Source organism: Chenopodium quinoa, unplaced genomic scaffold, assembly GCF_001683475.1.
Source record: "Chenopodium quinoa cultivar QQ74 unplaced genomic scaffold, ASM168347v1, whole genome shotgun sequence".
Taxonomy (NCBI): domain Eukaryota; kingdom Viridiplantae; phylum Streptophyta; class Magnoliopsida; order Caryophyllales; family Amaranthaceae; genus Chenopodium; species Chenopodium quinoa.
This window is the reverse complement of record NW_018743285.1, coordinates 1791980-1813872: the sequence shown is the minus strand read 5'-3', so window position 1 is coordinate 1813872 and position 21893 is coordinate 1791980. Positions and strand designations below refer to the sequence as shown.

The 21893-nt window shown below is 35.3% G+C and overlaps 1 protein-coding gene across 1 annotated transcript; it reads left to right on the top strand.

The window, feature by feature from the left end:
• The first annotated feature begins 1293 nt into the window (after positions 1 to 1293).
• Positions 1294 to 12681, top strand: LOC110735683 (polypyrimidine tract-binding protein homolog 3-like). The gene is made up of 15 exons (XM_021915870.1): positions 1294 to 1448; positions 1667 to 1741; positions 3065 to 3136; positions 3236 to 3312; positions 7016 to 7097; positions 9890 to 10013; positions 10261 to 10325; positions 10406 to 10455; positions 10625 to 10666; positions 10772 to 10823; positions 10893 to 10947; positions 11054 to 11067; positions 11256 to 11363; positions 11482 to 11625; positions 11943 to 12681. The coding sequence occupies exons 2-15, from the start codon at positions 1685 to 1687 to the stop codon at positions 12330 to 12332; spliced, it is 1332 nt and encodes a 443-aa protein (XP_021771562.1). The 5' UTR covers positions 1294 to 1448; positions 1667 to 1684; the 3' UTR covers positions 12333 to 12681.
• The last annotated feature ends 9212 nt before the right edge of the window (positions 12682 to 21893 follow it).

Sequence of the window (21893 nt, the reverse complement as noted above, 5' to 3'; positions counted from 1 at the left end):
ATACTGAACTGTTGACCATGAATCCCCAGCCAGGAACCAGTGTCTTGCCCACACAATGCTTGCTGTATCTGCACTCGTAAAATAAATGCATATTCGATTCTTTCTCGTCTCCACACAATAAGCAAGTACCAGTTTCACAAACTCCATAACTGCACAATTTATCTCTAGTTTTCAACCTCTAATGCATAGCAAATCAAGTGACCAGAGTGTTCTAACTGTTCTCAGGCAGAATTTATCTCATAGTTTTCTACATCAGTATTTGGTATGTGAACTTTCTTTATCCTAGCAATGAATGAAACAAAAAACTATTTCACCCGAGTGATGCCGTGAACTGCATTAATTCCATGATTGAAATCATTATTTATATCTTATTTTGATTAAATGACATGTAATATGGTGATAGCTTACTGGCTAATACTTTAGTTTTTAAATTAAAGGTTGTGGGCTCAATACTTGTACAATCTATATTTTTAAATACGTGAAATAAAAGACTCGATTAATTGAGGAGGGGGCCACGTGCGTCTTTTAATAGATAGTATAGATTTTCTTACCAATCTCTATCCTACTTTTTTTTTCCCCTAGACTCCACATTTCTATCAAATTATACAAAAACATAGTCACAAATTCTCCAAAAAGGCGAGTGTTCGTGAATTTATTGTAAGATATGTTAAAGCTATTTTAAAAGTATTTAAAGTTACTCTTTATACTACAAAAATTATTATTTTCCTAAAGATAAATTTTATTTACAAAAAAATTAAAATGTATTTGATTAATCATATCAGCCTTTATTGTATGTAATCATGAATATATAAGAAATTACACATTAGAATAAAATTCAAACTAACGACAAATTAAAAGTTATCCTTTAAGGGGTTAAAGTTACCATAAAAATAGTTAAAATTTCCTTCAAACTGACCGTTTTACAATAAAATTAACGTACACCCGCCTTACACAAGTGTTATTGAAACATAGTATAATTTAAAGGAAAAATTCACTTTAATAATCTCAACTTTGGGCGATTACTCTAACTAATCTCAACTTTGGATTATTTTCTAATAATACCATCTTTGACATCAGTTTGCCTCTTTTACATTGTACAATCACAACATCAAAATGCGTGCCATAAGGATGTGTTGCAAGTAAATAAAAACAGAAGGAGTATAAAATAGGTAAATTATCTGACCTATAGCCATTTGTTTTAAAATCTATTTAAGCAGGTGCCTATCTTTATATATGTCAACCTCACAAGCATATTTTTTTAACCAACTTTGGGAGATAAGACCATGCAACAAAAGGAGCACTACAATCTACCGCGCGGCCCATACAACACGGGCTACATCTTAAGCTCTCAAAGTAGTTTAGGGCAATCCTGTCTTCAATTTTCTCTCTCTCTCTTCTCCGACTTCTCTTTGATCTTTTCTTTCACTTCTCTGACACCTTAGTTTTCTGTAAGTATCGCTTTCGCTTCAATTTCAGTGCAGATTCTCTCTCTCTTTTATTTCCTTTAATTGCTAAAAATCTTGCAATTTTTGGGTTATAAAAGAAACTAACTTTTATTTCTAAGTTTTTGTGCTCTATGTTTATGGAAAATTAGTTGTATTAATTGTTAAATTAATTATTATGACATGGAATTTTGAATTTATGATCAATTGGGGCTGTTTTTCAGGGTATTTTCTGTTGAAAAATGGCTGAACCATCCAAAGTTATCCATGTTCGTAATGTGGGTCATGAAATTTCTGAGGTATTGATTTTACCCTATTACAGTTTTCGGTTTTATTGCTGTTTTTTGATGGCCACAGTTCTTATTATCTTTAAATTTTGATAAATATGATTTCTTTTTCAATTTTTCTATTTACTTTACTTTCATCTTCTCTTGCTGGGATGGACTTAAACTTGCTTCTTATAGAACAATGGTATTGCACAATCCTTTTGATTCTTGAGTTGTTGTTGTCGTCTGTTTTCGTTTTCGAGGGAAGGTGAGGGATACCTCTTGTCTTTTATGGTATTGGACTGACAGTGTGAATGCCAGTATGCAAATTCTTGTATCAAATGATCAAGTAAATGTATAAAGTTATCCCTGAGTGATTGGCAATTGCTCACTTTCTTGTCAAATGTCATGGCCAAGATAATCATATTCTGAGTCTGAGAGACATTAACAATCATGAGGATTTGATTTGTCTTTTGTGTTTGGTACTGATAGACTAAGAATTAAAACGAGCGTAATTCTATTGTGCTTGCGAAATAGTGGATATAATTGGCTCTAGCAGCTTCACAGTTTTTTTTGGAATGGTTAAATAGTTTATCTTTAGGTTCCAGTGGCTTTTCTTCATTCAATTGCATTTTGATTGGACGAAAGGCCATCTTTGTTGATCAATTTGTATTATAAGGAGGGAAAGTTGGGCACTTTTAGTTTAGCATAAACCAAGCTTAGGTTGCTTATTATTCATTTTTTAAATCGCACATGTGTATTCATTCAGTTTGCTTGTAACAATATTGGATTCACTGAAGGTGTAGGAGCTGGGCCAAGTAGTAGCAATATTTAAGTGGTGTTGTAAGTGTGCCTGATATTAATAGCCCCATTAACTGAAATTCGACTAAAGCAATCCTAAATAGACTATTTCAACCTACAATGAGGAATGACTGTTTTGGAGGGATTTAGACATCTGACATTAGCTTAGTAAGAACCAGTTCAGTGAAAGAAGTGTGTGTGCAGTAGGCAGCGCAAGCTGATCAACAATTGTCTTAACTAAAAACCATGGGCTTCCTCTGTTACTTGCTTATGCTAATCCACCATAAATTGCTCAAGAGTTTGATGAATATTTTCTTCCTTGGTTGTTTGTTCTTAGTTTCCTGCCCTTAGTTATTTTGTTGTATTTTATCTTGAAATGAAAATGAAAGGAAATCTCTAGTGATGTAAGCTAGTAGTTGATTATAACCCAAATCTTTGACGTTTGTCAATTTGTGAGAACCTGTTTAGTATAGCAGTGATCCTAGACATTTTGTAAATTTGTGCATTTTGTTTGCTTTATTTTACATTATCAGCTACTTTTTCTTGTTCTTCCAGAATGATTTACTCCAGCTGTTCCAGCCATTTGGAGTTATCACAAAACTTGTAATGTTGCGAGCAAAGAATCAGGTTTGTTCATTGTGTAAAATCTAGAGTGGGCAGTTGCCGCAGTTCTGAACTTCGACAAGTTCATTTTTGATTAATTGTCTTTTGGAAAAACTTTCCCAGGCTCTTGTTCAAATGCAAGATGTTCCCTCTGCCGTCAATGTTTTGCAGTACTACACAAACACACAGCCAACTATAAGGTGTGTTGATGAAGTAACAACTTTTGTCATAAGCTTTAATGCTTTATTATCGACGACTGATCCAAAACTAAATTTATAAGTGTGGACTCTTTTCTTGATAAGTTTTGGTCTATGAAATCATTGTCAAAAGAGAGTAGGACCTAGCTCATTTCCTTGTCGTCATAGGTCTCAGAGCTTTATTTTGATTACTAAATGAAATTCCTCATTTAGTTCTGCCACATTTGATGTGGGTTTATGTTTACTTAATTCTTTTCTGTTCCCTATTATGTTTTTTCAAGCATATGACAATTCTGTAATTGGGGTGAATAGTGTTCTACTGAAAGAAGTAAAAGCTGCTATGCTGGATGGTATTCAGTTATTTTATATTCTCCATGTTGTCTAGCTTAATATGTTCTTTTTGGCTTGGTCATTGCTACCATATATATTCACATTGCATTCTGAGTTCTTCAAGGGTTAAATTCTTCTAAAATTGATAGATTGCTTGCTTCTGGCCTAGTCATTCCGGAAACATAACATTTGGCAAGCTGGTGCAGGGATGCATAAATACCACAAAAACATGATCTTATTTGATATCTTTACATTAAAAGTATACGGAGTAGTTTTTAGAACATAAGGTGATCTTCACTTCATATCTGTTTGAAGATTACTATCTTATAGTGCCAGAGTGTTTTGCTTGTTTATCCAACCTCTACTGCTATACAATCCTAGTTATTTTGGAGTTATTTTTTAAAACTCATTATGTTTTCATCATAGGCCGGCATATGTTATCTTGAGGATTGTTGGAGTACTAATTGAAGAGGTTTTGCTTGACCCTTAGGAAGCTTATGATTGAATTTTTGCAGAAATGGATTGAGGGATGAATTAGAAGGCTTTTTGTCCTACGTAAGAGATTGATTTATTATTTTTCCCCTTGCTTAGGGCCTGAGTTGGTTATCTTGCATTTGTGTCAACCAGTTCTACAAAAGCATTAGTGATATGGTTAATTTGTCAAAATGGAAATCTTGTAGTTAATTTATCAAAATGAAAATCTTATGTGACATAGGACTGAGAAAATCATTCCTCTTATGAATCTTGATGAGTGTGGGCAATTGTTATTAGCTGAATACATTACCTTGAGCATCTTCAACCCTTGGGGGGGGGGGGGGGCTTATAGCACAAGGATGGGGCCGCTACTCCCGTGAAACATTCAGGCGCTCCTTCTAACTCCATGTTAAAATTCGTCCTCCTAGTCGTGAGAATCTGCCCCTGCTCAGCAGACTCCTTCCTTGGTTCTCTGTCGAGAGTCTACCGCCTGTGTCTAGGCCGACTTTCGTCCCTGCTCGACGGGTGGGTCTTGCAGTCAAGCTCCCTTCTGCCTTTGCACTCGAAGGCCAATCTCCGTCCGGCAATAATCTTGTGCTGTTGGATTCCTTTTTCTTAAAATTGGGAAAATACATATGCTTTTTCAGTCTTCATCTAGATAACCATGATAATAGCCTAGCCAGGTGGTTAAGGTGTGTGGAAAAGGATCTTGGCTCACTTCAACAGATAGGAGTGAAGAGGATGCATGGTCCATGAATGTTATTGGATTGAAATTTGTGGAAGTATGTGCTGATGCAGTTTTCATGAAGTTATACACGCTGGTGGCCAAGCCTAGGCATGAAATGTGGAGAAAAGGGATCTTGGTCCGCTTTGATGGTTTGTAGGAGAGGGCTCATAGTTCTAGTACCCTTGGCATTAGAGGAAATTTATTTGGCTGTGGAAGAACTTTGAATGAGGCTGTAATCACAACACTTTTATTAATATGCAAACTTTGACTTTGGCTGTCTTTGTTTCTCGCTAGTCTGGCTTTGGCAGTCCTCCCAAATGCGAATCTCACAAGTAGAGTTAAACTACTTGCACATCACTAAGTCTCACACTTCACGCAGTCTGCACAAAAGTTTATAATTTTTAAGATTAAAAATTAGAGGGCAAGCTCTAGGAGGATGATGCAGTTAGAACTGGAGCTAGGTTGAGAATGCCTGAAGATGTCACTTTTTCGGTGGTGCTTACCCCAATGATAGGCATAATGATGTCCTTTGACTTACTAGGGATTCAGGAGATTGTTGAAGCACTAATAATGCGTATTTTTGTATGGACTAATAATAAGGAGTGACTCTTGGAAATGATGTAGCAGAGGGAAAGTTGTAGCGAGATTGCCTGTATGCAGATTTTCCTGTTTCAGTATGGATGTTTTGTTCAGAGAATTTCCTGGAAACTTGTGTCGTCATTCTTTCTACCTAAGTAGAGCTTCAATAGGTAGGTGGTGTGAAAAGGATGCACTACTATAAATCATTGTATCAATTTTTGACACACGGCTGTATCATCATGTTTCGCTCTATTTGTAACAAAATATAGGTTAAACGTACCACCGAAAATCAATACCAATGTGATATACTGACATGGGGTGTTGAAATCTTGAAACTCTTGAAGTTACTGTATGTCGGCCGATACTTATCTGACTTTTCCAAATAGCAGCATAGAACTCCCTTACTGACTTAACTTACAGATTCCCTTGCCCCCACAACACGATAGGGAGAGAAACAGAAGGTTGTGGCCATATTCTCTGGAGGCAGTGTGAGGTAGGGTAGTGTAGGCCAGGTTGGCTGTGAGACAGTGTGAGGTCGGGTAGTGTAGGTCAGGTTGTTGTTTATTTGATTGATTCTCAGATTTTACAATTGGTGGAGCTTGGTCTTTGGCCAAAGGGTGGGGTTGGGTGGTTCAAATGAGTTTCTCCAGTGGTAGCCAGTTGGGTAGTGTAGTGCCATATTGGGTGTAGTTGAAATTGTTTTAATATATTTGTATAAACTTTCTTTGTTTTTTAAGTTGCAATGTTACTATTCATCTACTCTGATTATCTAGCTTAATTTATACTTACAATTATTTTAAACACATACAAACTTAAAAACTAAATTTGTCTGCGACTATTGTGACCCGGTCTCCGATCACCATATTATTTCTACGACATCGCTACTGTTTTTGTGATCGCGATTGAAACTGCATTTTAGAACCATGCTACCAATGTTAAATTATCCTCATGATGACATTTCCATCATTCCCCTTCATGCGCACATGCTGATGTGAAATTTCCTTCTGACTCTTGAATTATTGATCATATTCTGCTCTTGTCTTGAAAAGACTAGCAGGATATCTTGTTCATTTGAGCCAAAAGATTTGGACAAATTGACGTTTTTAATGACTAATTATTTAAGAAGGGCTGATTGGTTGAATGTCTTCTTACTTCCTCTTATTATGTCTTTTTTGAGGGATATTTAGCATGCTTGCACTTATTTTTTTTGTTTCTTGGTTTAATGTGAAAATTTCTGATTACTTAAAAATCATATCAACAAATCTATCGTCTCGTGGTTTAATTGATGAAAATCATGAAATGACCTGTTTGAAAACTGCTCACTCACAATCTTTGGTCATTGATTCATGGAGGATTGGGATTCTTCATTCCGAAAGTCTTGTCTCTTAAAATATTTTGTCAGAAGAAAGCATGTATTCTGACATTTTTGTATGTTTTCTAGGATGAATGCTCCTTTCTATTGTGTATATAAATGAGACATAAAATGTTTATATGATGATAAAGTGTAGTTGGATGCAATAATATACTGCTACGCTTGTTTCTTTTAAATATCATTGACTTCATTTTATGTTTGCTATGCTTTTATATATTTGATAGGGGAAGAAATGTTTATATTCAATTCTCGTCACATCAAGAATTAACAACAATGGATCAGAACACTCATGGACGAGGAGATGAGGTTGGTACATGTACCACTTATAATTATAGGAAGTTGCCTATAAAGCCATTTATGTTCCCTAGAAAAAGAATAAAAAAAAAATAAAATCATGTTATGTAATTGGATTGTTTAAAAGAAATGGAAACAGCCTCATGAATTTCATTCACTATCACTTGATATACATGTGTATCTCTTCTCATATATGCTTATGGCTGGACATAAATCATTTATGCTGAGTGGAGTTTGATTCAGATCTTATATGTGGGAGCATAAGAATCTGTATTGCATCTTTTACTGAGCTGCTGTACTTGCAAAGCTGTCTGCCGGTGATGTTTTCTAAATTACCGTGCATTCTGCCATTAATATAGTAGAAGTAACAAATTGTTTGATTCCATGTATCATTCAATGCATTCATTTCGTTTGTATTCTTTACTCAGAATTAAAAAAAAGGTTGTCCTGAAGGTAGTCAGAAAGTTGAAAACTTTGAAAGAGTTGCTTGTTCTGAAATATTCATAATGATATGGCCTTATTCTGTAGTTTGGATTACTGTCTCAGCCAAAGCATGAAAGAATTAATTTTGAGTTCATTTAATATGTTTTTGTAATTTATTTATCACAGTTGGGGCTTGGATGTGGAGGTGGTATATGGAAATTAGGACTTAGCGGTTGGTTTTTTTTTGAAGTAGATGCATTTAAGAGTATATATAGGGTCTTTGGTATGCAGAATATGCCAATAGTGTCCTAATATTTCTTTTGCAGGGGAAGGGTAATGAGTTTTACTAGTGAGTTCTGTGTCACATTTTGAAATTGGAAAATTTTGCATATTTCTCTGTTGGCTCTAGTAAGAGTAGGGAATTGTTGTGTATGACGCTGCTCTTAGTTATATTTAAGTTATTAGATTAGTGCCCGTGCGATGCACGGTAGTAATAATCATTTTCCCAAAATTAATTGTGATATAATATAAAAATGAGGCAAATCATGTAGAATAAACAAATGCAATGCATGTAGAAAAATAAAAAGAATGAGCCAAAATTTATTAAAACTACTATTGAGGAAAAAAAATTTATTGTTGATTAGTTGTGTTGAAAATATTTAAAGTAGTATATATTATATTACATAAATGATGCATATTATTCAAATAAAACTATACAATCTAGTGACTATATGACTAAAGACTTGTTTATGAATTCCTTATAAACTTCTACACATTAATCAAACAACAGACTAGAATCTAATTAAAATTATTAGTACAACATACATGTAAATTTATAAATTACAATATAATATATCACCTTAGATATCCAATAAAATAATTTCAATGGAAATAAATACTACTTGGGTCATTAAAGGCAATAATAATCCCTAATTAGGCAATACTAACCTATATTATTAGTAGTACATAATATGTTTATGGATTAATGCATGCTTTATATGATATCGTCTCTCTTTATTATTATTTAAAATTGTGTTTGAAGCTAACCAATAATTGTAGTTTGATGATTGTTTGTTTATTGCCTTAAAACTTGATTTGTAAATGATAGCTATTTATCCAAAAAAGAAAAAAAGGGATATACAAGAAGATGTCAATTGTCACTACTTCTGACGTGTCTTTTACTATGCAGCTTATGTATGAATGTCGAATGTAATAAATTTATTATCTCAATCAAGTGTTTCAACAAAAGATAATAATTTTTTTAATTACGCAATAACAAAAACTTGATTGATATTTTACATTTTCCCAAAATTAGACATATGATATAGTTGTCGAGTACAACATTTATTATATAGTCATATCTAATACTCCATTAGTCTAAGAAACAAAGTATAAGAGGCACTTGAAAAAAAATAAAAATAAAGTGATGTTTTAAAGTAATTTCTTTAATATCAATTATATAAATCAATTTTATTATTACTTTTTCCGCAAAATTCAATAATACTCCGTTTAAAAGATGTTTAGGCGGTAATGATAGTATATTGTATCTAAACCAATGGCTCACTTTTTCTATAACTAAAAAAGTTTTGGAATAATATTTTAGATAAATGTGTAGTGAAGAATTAAGAACATGAAATAAAAAGGAATACATTTTATATAAAGATAATATATAAGATTTAGAATAATTTTATTATAGTTATATTTGCAAATGTTACAAAAATAAAAGATTTTTTTGCTAAAAGGGGAGGGGAGAGTTTTGGAAGGAAAAAACAGCACCAGGAAGTGACACGTGTTATTCTTGGTGTCTGTTTTAGTATTATGTTATTGATTAAAGTTGAATAAGTTATTATAGCATATTCTATAAATAGCTAAACTTATTAACTGTGTCTGTCATGAGGCTAGCTTCGCAATATGAGAGGAATGTAGAGTGCTTTATTGTCTTACTTGAGTAAATGCTTTTAAGATGCAATAAAAAAGTTTCTATTAATTAATATAGGAACCTCAGGCCTATTTCCTGTCCAGTCTCCAATGTGGTAATACTGCTTCTACTGGATTCCGATTTGATTAGTACGCCATTCTTAGCACATGTAAGGGGATTTACACAGTTTATGCAGTAAATTAGCTGCATAGCTGTTTTAAGCAGCATGATTTATGATGTTCGTTTTTTTATTGGCCTTTTGCCTATGTGCTTTTAGCTTACTTCATGCTTTCTTTTTAACTTGTGGTGGTCTTATTAATTTATGTGATTTTTTTCTATTACATGTATTGTTTCTTTAAGTTCTCTCTTCATCTCTCTATATATTCTTCTCTATTTATTCTCCTCTCTCTCCCCCTTTTCTGTCTCTATGCTGGTCTGCTGTGGGGCATCTCTGGGAACTCAGCCTAACCGAATTCTGTTAGTTACAATCCATCAAGCGGTCTATCCAATAACTGTGGACGTTCTGCATCAAGTTTTTTCTCCTCATGGATTTGTGGAGAAGATTGTTACGTTTCAGAAGACAGCTGGTCAGCTTATTCAAGTTTTTCTCTCATTTCTGCTTTCTTTTCTTTTCTCTCCGATTCTATTTCTGTCTAGAATTGTTTCTTGATATAAAGTTTTAATGTCACATAAGCATATGTTAACATGTCATGTTTGTGATTGAATTTATCCGGTTGGCAAACAGATTTTCTGAAACATGTATCTGGTTTTTTTCTTCTGAAAAGTACATTATACTTTAAAGACCAGTTTCTTCTGAGTACTTTTATTTTGTAGGTTTTCAAGCTCTTATCCAGTATCAATCACGCCATAGTGCGGTCACTGCACGAACTTCACTTCAGGTTTGAGTACAATCAAATATATTCCTATTTGCTTCCGACAATTGCTTTGGAATGACCTAATCTCATTTAAACTTCTTTAGGGGCGGAATATTTATGACGGTTGCTGCCAACTAGATATTCAGTATTCAAAGTATGTCTGAACTCTGAATAACTGGCTTTGGTGACTTGCATTTTATTCTATGTGATCCATGTATTCATTTCGGTGATTATGTGCGATGTTCACTTATCTTTTAGCAACTAGCCAACTGTGTAGCATGCGAACATCTATTTTGTTAATTAGTTTTATTATCTTGATGCAGTCTTGAAGAACTGCAAGTCAATTATAATAATGAGAGGACAAGGTATGCTACATACTGCAAGCTTCCATTAATTTGTTTAAGAATGCGAAAGGATTCTTATTGGCGCGGCATTATTGAATCGATGCATAATTATTATTTTTTATGCAGGGATTTCACCAATCCATCCTTGCCGGCAGAACCGAAAGGCAGATCTTCTCAGGTATGCCAGAATACGACCTTGGAAATTGTTCACTTCTGTCAGCATAAAATTAACAGAGTTTTGTTACAGCCTGGCTATGCAGATGGTGGTGGTATGTACCCACTTCCAACAGGTGGAGCTCCAGGTAATCAGTTGTGTTTTTAATCTCCTAAATTTCTAGTATTTACATTCCAATATATAGTGTCTAATTGAATCCTTTTGTTTTCTTTCCTTCATTTGGGGTGTTTCAGTTGCATTTCCACAGGTACTTTTCTCTAAGTGAAGTGATAAAGGTTCTTTTTGACTGGAGATGCTGATGTTTCCATCCGTTATGTTTTTCCCTCTTTTCTTTCCATGCTCTACAAATACCTGTCCTTTTTCAAGCAAGTACTTAGACATCATTTTTTGCATTTTACATTTTCGCTAAGAGAATCAATGGGCGTGGTTTTTTAGATGGCGAACCATGCAGCTATCGCAGCTGCTTTTGGTGGTGTTTTCCCTCCTGGAATCACAGGAATGAATGACAGGTGCACAATACTTGTATCTAGCCTAAATCCTGATGTAAGTCTACCCTCCTTTTCTCTTCCTTTGTCTCTTATGCCTCCATGTTGATATGTAATTAGAATGGACCTTGTTTCAATGTCCTGTGGTCATTTGTGCTTTTTGGCTTGTGTTTCAGAGAATTGACGAGGACAAACTTTTCAATTTATTCTCTCTATATGGGAACATAGTGAGAATTAAACTTCTTCGTAATAAACCGGATCATGCCCTAGTACAGATGGGTGATGGCTTCCAAGCTGAATTGGCTGTTCATTTTCTTAAGGTGTGATCTTGGAATGTCTCTGACTATTGTCTCTCTTAGTTTCTTGGGATACTTAATTGCAAATTCTTTAAATAATTCAATTCTGTTTTAATTCGGGAGTAAGTAGGCATCTTTGTTGTGTGGGAAGCTGATCTTTTTAGGAACAGCTTTTTTGTGTTCTTGTAAAGCACATCTCTCGTCGTATCATGTCTCTTTGCTTATCTGCTGAACAGCCACTAAGTGAACTTTGTTATAGGAAGTTGTATATCATGTCTCATTCCTTTTAATTGGTGTTTATTGAGTTAAAGCTGAATTGCTGTTTATCATTTGAATTGCAGGGGATTACACTCTTTGGAAAGCGATTAGATGTCAACTTTTCCAGGTACCCTCAAATCACATCAGGCACCGACACCCATGAGTACCTCAACTCAAACCTTAACCGGTTCAACCGTAACGCAGCAAAAAATTACCGCTACTGCTGCTCTCCTACGAAAATGATTCACTTGTCCACCATTCCCCAGGATATTACTGAGGAAGAGATAGTGAGTCACTTGGAGGAGCATGGGACTATTATTAACACAAAAATTTTTGAGACTAATGGCAAGAAGCAAGCCCTTGTTTTGTTTGAGAACGAGGAGCAGGCTACTGAAGCTCTTGTGTGCAAAAATGCAACCACCCTTGACGGCTGTGTCATTCGCATATCCTTCTCTCAGTCACAGGCTATATGATCAATTGGCGATCATTCGTTTACTAATAGAACCACAAACGATCCGTGCAACCTGACTACTGGTATGGTGTTGAGTGTGTTGGAATTATCTCTTTTTTCTTTCTATTTTGTTATTAACATACACTTGTTGCTCCTTCTGGGTTATGGCTCTTCACAAGCTGTGCTCAGAAGGTTTGAGCAATGTATCACTATTTCCTTATATTCGCTCACCATGTTTTTCTTGGCTGTATATTCGCGAGTCTGCTGCTCTTGTAGTTTTTCTTAACTCTTTCTTCTATGTTGTATGTTGATGTATTGCAATGTTGCTTATATTTAATACTAGATTGCTTTTATGAATTAGTTTACCTTCAGAGACTACCCTTTCATTGGTTCTTCGTATTTGACTTTTGAAGTTGATGTTTGCATATGCCATATGTACCGGTGAACCAGGCATGAAGAGATCAATGTGAAGATGGTATTAACACTTTATTTAATATCTCCATTCCTTTCTATTGATTCAAAATATCAATTGTTTTTAATCTTTTATAACCTGAAGATAGTTTGTACGAATCTAAAGAAACGTTTATTTTTTATTTTTTATTTTTTTTTTAAGCGGAGTGTTAAAAGGAAATCTTTTAAACCGGTACCAAAGCAAATTCTTGCGGGCTAGACTTAAAGAGGAAAATACTCACTAGTGGGCTTGAGTTAACCTGGGGGTGTTAAAAGGGATACTGAGTCCGTCTAAATTTTTACATCATGTGGCAAATGCTTAGCTCCCCACTGAAGTCGTTCAAGACGGGTCTTCATCTCTACTTGTAAGGCCGATTGAGCTCATTCGTGATAATATAATTTCATGAATTCCAAATTCCATGGCTAAGTGTACGGATCTTACATGTTGTAAATAATATGGATAGTTTTGGAATTAGATATAAATAACCATTTTAGTAAATAGTTTGATTAAACTAGCTAATTCAGTAAAAGATCTAACAAAATGATGAGAATTTGAGATTTTTTTGACAAATAATCAATCTCATATACTTCCTCCGTTTTTTTAGCTGGACCACTTTCCTAAAAAGAAAGTTTTTAAATTAGTTACATCACTTTTCTTTTAACAAATAAATTCTCTCTATCTCTCTCCTACCACATGAGACCCATTTTATTTTTCTCTTTACCTCTCTCAACTTCAAAAATTGCCTAAGAGTCGGTGAAAATAAAAGTGATGCAACTTAAAGAAAACGGAGGAAATATTACTTTGTAAAGACATAGAAGTGTTAGTTTAAATACTTTATAAAACTAGGGCATCTAACGTGTCCGATGCGCGCATTTCGATTTGGCCTTACATATAGGAGTGTAAATAAAGTTTGTCTATTTAATAGATACTAACTGTCTAATGGTGATTGTTGTAGTCTTATTGGAAACCATATGTCTAAAAAATATCTCACATCATATAATACTCTGTACAATATGCATTACAAAAAACTAATCATTAAGTCATTTTATTTTTATCATAATGCCATACTTATAATGTTCAATTCTTTATAAAAAAATCTTAACTTTATTAGCACTTTTTCATTCACAAAAAATAGAAATATAAATGATTGATATGGATTCCTACACAAGTTAATACGACAAACATAGAGTACATTAAAATAGGAAAAAGTTTCTTAAATGGCGTTTGTTAATCATATCAACAATAGTGATTAAAATCTCAAAATGAATTCATCTTAGGAAAACCTTAGTTTGATTTTATAGTTGAACAAATAAACTATCTTTACTTTTTCTACATATGACTATCATATGGAGTTGTGCATGCATTGGTGCATAATGAATATTGATATTGTAGGAAATGAGACTAATAATAAAACAAAAAGCTTATCTGAAATCGAAGAGAAATGTCATGGCGTGATAGAATATCATTGCCCTAAAGTCAAATTTGTCTCGCACTCGTACACATAGACTCTTAGCAATCGACCTTCAGGGTTACACGACTTCACCCGAATTGTGTACTTCGTAAGGATGAATTGAGAACTTCGTTAAACAATGCCCGAAGAGTGTTTTAGAATTTTTTTTGAGAGAGAAAAACGTCAAGCAGTAAAAGGTATTTTCAGATTTTCTGTGTGTCTCAATTCAAAAACCGAAAGAAATAATAAAACCAGTGAAGAATAACTGTTGGAATCAATGATTCCCAAGAATCGCGGTTGAAGGCAATAATTGCCATAAAACCGAGAGAAAATTTTGAGAAGAGAATCGGTCAATTAAACAATGATTATAAGTTATTGACATAATTATGGAGCTAATCAAGGAGAGTATCTTGTACCAAATCAACTTACGTAATAACAGTTACAATATCGACGAAGATATTGTGACCGTTATCAGCGTTTAAACGGGAAGTTTACTTAAAAAACACTAGGAACATGTGTAAAATCCGGGCCAAACCTGCACATGTGTCAAGTGTCACGAACTGGGCCGGATGGCGGCTCGTGAGGGGATTCCCATATCTAGCCCATACTACATACTCAAATAATATAATAGAGACAACAAACATATATAAAGTGGGTAAGGGTCCCTTATCTCACTAATGTGGGACTTTTACTCTTTTGTTTTGAAGCAACCAAGGAGAATATTTCCAACAATCCCCCACATGATTCAAAAGAAAAGAAATGAGAGATATGTAAATAAGATGATGAGTGCAGGATGACAATTTGGGCATTATAGATCTAGATGTAAGTTTTTCAAGTATCAATGTCTTGTGGACTTGAATTGATACCTAGTGTTTACAAGTGTATTCTACATCCATTTAAGGTGGAAAGACCTTGAACGTTCAATGGGGTTTGTATGAATACACTTGCACACTTAACTTTATCTCAAAATTAATGAAGTTCTCGCAAATAACATATGGTTTGTCCCTCATAATTAAAGAAAATATAATTAATAATTAAAGAGAATATAATTAATAATTAAAGAGATAAAGGAAAATAAAGAAATACATACCGAATCTTGAATCGAATTATGAACGATGAAAGTTAAAACTTGAATCTTGAATTACAATTACTAGTAGAAAAAGGCGCCGATTTGAACCAATTTGGCGCCTAAAAAAACGTTAAAAAAAACTTAAAACGGGACAATAGGCGCCGGTTTAAACCAAACCGGCGCCTATTCTCCTGTTATAAGTTTTTTCTTCTTCTGAGTTTTCTATATTCGATCAGTCTCCTCACTCCTTCCTCGTATTCTCTCTCTCCTCTCTTCTTTGCGCTCTTCAACACTCCGCCAAACCCTAATCTCTCTTCTTCGTTGAATCTCTCTATTGTTGCCTCGGATTTCGAAGAACAAAATCGAGATTCAGCATGTTCTTCCTTCTATAAATCGCTTTATTTTCATTTTTGGGTTTATATGGTTGCAAATTTCAGATTTTTGTTGTTTATTGAAGAAACAATTCATGGGTTTTGATAGTATATGTGAATTTTTTATTTGTCAATGTTTTTTTTCGTGTTGGAATTTGATGTTGAAATAATTCATGGGTTTTTGATGCTACGAAAGTCGACAACACTGGCTAGATGCTACGAAGCATTTCGTGCTGGTAGGGCTTGGGATTGTTTTCCTCTGTTTGATTTGTTGTTGCTGCTTACCACCGATAATTAGCTGTACTGTATGGGTTGTAGTCGCGGTGTGGAGCCTTATTAGTGTGTTCTTTATGCTTTTATGGAGTATTTGTACGCGGGTTTTCGGGTTTTGTTGTTGTTGTGGAAGGAAATCATTAAGGATGATGAAGGCCCCTGGAAGAGGTGGGAGTGTTATTATAACAAGATCTTCCTTTGAAATTAATCCTACAGCTTATTTTATTAATCTTCGTGCTAATAGGCGCTCACCTGTTTTCAGATGATCAAATTATTACTTGCTTGCTTTGATCATCAGATTTTATTTGTTAGAGTAATATTATTTATGTTATGGACAATCTTATGAAGGATTTTTTTTTTTTTGATGAGGAAATGAAGTTGTTTATCTAATTTAATTCATGGCGTTTTTGATGTTGAAATACTTCATGTTGGAATTTGATGTTGAATAATTCATGGGCTTTTGATGTTGAAATAATTCATGGGTTTTGATAGTATATGTTGAATTTGATGTTTTGTTTCAGATTAATTTTGTGGATTTCATGTTGAATTTAAGTACTGTAGAAGATGAGCGTTTTGTTGTTTATGAAGTATGTATTATGATATTTAGACAAGGGAGTTAGAGAAGTAGTCAACCTTGGGATTTAGAACATGGTCGTAGTAACCAAAACGTTGAAAGTAACCCTTGAGCTCCGCGATGTCTCCAACTCGATTCCCTTTCCTAGCATTGCCAAGTTTCCAATTTACGCCATGCATGAGGCTATGGTTGATTATTAAGCTAAGGTTTTTTTAATGTATTAAGCTAAGGTTTTTTAAATTATATGTCCTTAGAATATATATGCATTATTTATCTCTTAATTTATACATTTTGATATATACTTTAAATTTTTTAATTATTGCTTTTCCATAGTCAGAGCCTATAGTATTCAGATAACAAAATCAATTATTAGGATATATAGAGATTAATTATCATAACCACAACATCTTAAATATTGTTGGAGACAAATAATGTAGGTATATGCAAAATTCACCCAAGCATCCACCAAAATGAGTGCGCCCCCATTACTCACTGTGAGAAACATTTTTGTTTCTCACAGTGGTTGTTTCGTAAATAAAATGTACCATTTTAGTCACGAAATTGTTCAGGGTGGTATAAGAAATGGATGATAAAATTGTACCACTTTAGTCACGGTGGTACATTTTATTTACGAAACTGCCACTGTGAGAAACAAAAATGTTTCTCACAGTGAGTAACAAAAATGTTTCTCACAATGAGTAACAAAGATTTACTGCACCAAAATAGTATCCTTATGAGGCTGTGACATGTGAGAGAGGTTTGATTCTCACTCCAATCAAGTAAGGTCCCAAATATACTAATCATGAGTTATGACATGAATTTATTTGGGACATGGGGGCAACATCATGAGGACCCAATAAAAATCCTAAAATTGGATTAGATACCCGTGCAATTGTAAAACTTTTGGTTCAACCCTCCTTTGTAAGCCCTTGGTCTCCAATAGGATATATATCGTAAAACTTTTGGTTCAACCCAAAAAAGTTACAACCTACATGAGATAGAATGGTGACACTGCCAGTAATGCTAATAGTGATGTTGAAAGTGTGGAGTGTCACCATTCTTAAATGTTCTATCTGACTATGAACTAGATTATTCACCACAAATGGCATTTCCACCTCCTCTTAACAAAGCAATGTACTACACGACATTTTCATTTTTAACTTCAATATCAGCATTATTATTGGAGTGTCACCATTCTTAAATGTTCTATCTGACTATGAACTAGATTATTCAAAGACTTTTGGTTGTAAAGAAATTTCTTATTTACTACTTCCTTATCCTTATGTTGATCTTTAATATTCTTAAATGTTCTATCTGACTATGAACTAGATTATTCAATGACTTTTGGTTGTAAAGAAATTCAATCTGGCAGCATTTCCATACAGTTCTCCAAGCAATACATGATGTATGTACCTTGAGAACGATTGGGAAACCGCGGGCCACGATCTTCTTTAGCCCAAGTATTTCTGGTAGTTATAACCGAAATGAGATTGAACATTAAGAATAGTCCCAAATTAGATTGGTTTAATTGTCGGAGGATGTGAAGAATGGCGACACTGCCAGTAATGCTGATAGCGATGTTGAAATTGCGAATGCCGTGTAGAAGGACTGATTTGTTCAATGGAGGAGAAATCAGTGGTTTGATGATATATTAATCGGAGGAGACCCATAGCTCTAACGGGAACGAAGAACAGGTCTCCTTCGATTAATCCTCAAACCGCTGACTTCTCCTCCGTTGAACAAAGCAATATAACTGCACGACATTCTCAAATTTAACTTGAATGTCAGCATTATTATTGGAGTGTCACCATTCTTAAATGTTAAAATATATGATCTAAGAATCTATTGTCGTTTGAAATAGATGTATATACATATGGTAGGTTAAAGAATATTGGGCCGACTTTTTTTTTCAGTATTAGGGATTGGTTAGCATATTCAGTTTAGCAAACTAATAAGTTTTTTGATAAATTTCTCCGCAGTATATTTGGTGACATTTTTTATAGTTCTTTGTGTTAGTTCTTAATTTGTGTTGATTAAGTGTAGATGGACAAAGTTGTGAATACATGTACAGGTTGCTGGTTGTAAAAATTCAATTGCCGTCAATCCCAATTTTTTTGGGTAGGCCAAAATACAAAGGAGACTCTGCCGAAAATTACACGAATTTTTTTTATTAAATTATTATTTTTGTTTATACACTGTTTTAGATCATGCAGGAAGAGAATGCTTCGTGGTTCGTATGCAGAGATGAAGCTATAAAAGCTGCTGAGCAAGCCCGGGAAGCAGCCGAGTTATAACAAGCTAAAAAGCTACTTGAAGAATAGGTGACAAAATATAATCAGCTTGGAGTTCAACATCTATGTCCAAATTTGTTTTTGTTTCCTTGTACTAGCTGGCCCCTTAATGTATTAAACTAGGACATGTTAGTTCCTTAATTTAGCTTGTATATATTTTGTCATACACATATATTATACTTAAATTTTAATTATTTGAGATTTATTATTGTTAGTTACAAGTTTAATACCGGTTTATTACAAGTTTATTATCTCAAAAAAGACAAAGTCATACAACTTACAAAAAATTAGTGGGAAGCCGAGATACAATCTGGGCCCCCACTCCTCTAGCTATAACAAATCCTATTCTAGTGAATATATGAGCAGCAACATGTGCCCTAATGTCTTGAGTCTTCGAGAACTTCTGGATCCACCTGAGCAATGCAACCGCCTCTTCTCTAATTCCCCAAGTGTAGAGAAAGAGAAAGGAAGGAAACCATATCCAATTGCCCGACAACTGGATTCGTACTTGACCTGCTTCCGATGAGCTGCATCAGCCACAACCCGTCCGAGAACAAAGTCCCAGACTGTGTCAAAGGAGAAGACCTTGTCAAGTCAACACAAACATCGCAACCACGGTCCCTAAAATAAAGTAACACATCTGCAGGTCTGAGGGCCCTGTTGTTCCCTCCAGACAACCCAATGTCAATCTCCTTTCTAGCCGAAATCCCAGATCGATAACAAACATCAACAAGAGTATCTCGCACAACATTAGTCGGTGTTTAATACCTAATATACCAGCACGCGACACCGCGTGATCACCGAAAAAATCCCCAGTAAAAACCCTTGAACAAGCAGAGCACGGCGTCGAGACAGAGAACAATGGAACACCCAAGCGGTAGCACAACACACATCGGTAAGTCTTTGCGTTCATCGTCTAACCCAACCCCGAAATAGGAACCACCCGAAGCCAAGCAGAGGCGTGATCTCTTTGCTGCGATTTCCACAATGCTGATTGACAAGGAGATAAAGAGAAGGTGGATTCTTCATAATCAGTAACCTTTGTGAAATATATATCTGCCAATTTCTTCATGAGTTTAGGGGCAACGACTTCACTAGGATTACTCAAAATGTCAGACTCCACCGCTCTATTGAACAAGCTCAACGCATCCTCAAAGGCTTGGCCAAGGCCAACAACGCCAGCATGCTGTAGAAGCCTTGTCTGCAACCCAGCAGACTGTAACCGCGAAGCAAGAAAAGCATAATGACGAACATCACATGCGGAATAAACACCAAGCCCGCCATACGCAAAAGGCAAGGTGGCAAGCCGCCACTGCCAATCGCCAAACCCAGGCCCTGAAGCAGCAACGATACGCTCCAAGGAAGATCAAAGAGCCTCGTCGAATGTGCGCTGAGCCACCTTAAAAGTACTAGGGGGACAAGTACGCAGAGCAAAGTAGAGTTTAGAAACTCCGGTATAAGCCCTAAGCAACAACAGCTCGCACTGAGGATCATCAATCTTAGCAACCCTATCCATAGTCACCCTCTGCATCACAAGCTTACCTCCAAAACCGAGCCACTACAAGAAAACAGCTTGATTCCGATGAAAAAAATCTGTCGGAAACATCGGAAATTCACTACTAGAAAACACCTTATTTACGACGGAAATTATCCGTCGGAACACCTTGAATTTCCGTCGGAAAAGGGAATTTCCGACGGAATTCACTTTGTAGGAAATTTGGCTAGTACCGAGGGATTTTCCGTCGGAAACGTCCATGCCGACGGAATTTCCGACGGAATATAATTTGTCGGAGCCTATGTTTGACCAAAATCGAAAGTCTGTCGCAAGTTTCCGACGGAAGGCATTCCCTCGGAAGTAGCTTAGCTTCCGAGGGAATATTCCGTAGGAAGAAGCCAACTTTCCTACGGAAAAATCCGTCAGAATCTTCCTACGGGAATTATTCCGTCGCAAATTTCCGACGGAAAATTCCGTCGGAAGTATATACCCATTACGACGGATTTCTATTTCGTAGGAAATTTGCGACGGTACAAACGACGGACCTATTTCGAGGCACATTGCTACCCTTTGATACCTGTACTTCCTGCTTCTTACACTACTAGAAAACACCTGATTTACGACGGAAAATTTCTGTCGGTACACCTTGTAAATCCGTTGGAACACGTTGTCGGAAACCAATTTGTCGGAAAAACATCCATTTTCGTCGGAAACGGTTTTTCCGGTACCCGAAAGTCCGTCGAAAATTTCCGACGAAATTTAAATCCGCCGGACATTTCCGACGGAAATTCCGTCGGAAAATTTAATAGGAAAAAATAAAAAACAAAGCCCCACCCACCTCCCCTACCACCACCCCACCCCCTGCCCCCACCACCACCCACCCCCCACGCCCCACAACCCAGATCCCCACCCCACCCTGCCCCCCCCACAACCCATATCCCCACCCACCAGCCCACCCACATCCCCACCCACAAAACCCCCACAACCCAGATCCCCACCCACGAAACCCACCCACGTCAGCCCACCCACCTCAACCACATTCCAAAAAAAAACAAATTCAAAATTCAAAATCAAAATAAAAACAGCCAAAAATAGAAAATTCGGAAAAAAAAAACAAATTAAACCGACAAATAATTCAAGAAAACGAAAAATCGGAACAAAACGAACGAAAAATGGCGAAAAAAAAAACAAAAACACAAATTCAAAATTCAAAATAAAAAACAAAATAAAAAAAACCAAACATAGAAAATCCAGAGAAAAAAAAACAAATTAAACCGACAAATAATTCAAGAAAATGAAAAATCGGAACAAAACGAACGAAAAATGGCCAAAAAAAAAACAAAAACACAAATTCAAAATTCAAAAGTCAAAATTCAAAATAAAAAACAAAATCAAAATAAAAAAAAACCAAACATAGAAAATTCAGAGAAAAAAAACGGAAAAAAACTGAAAAAAATAAGGTAAAAATGCCGAAAAAAAAGAGAAAGAGAGTAAGAGAACTTACCTTAGATTCCATCAAAACCCCTAAATTGGCTTGAAATTGGGTTTTAAAGGTCAAATTCGACCATGAAAACCCTAGATCTAGGGTTTTCATGGTCGAATTAAACAT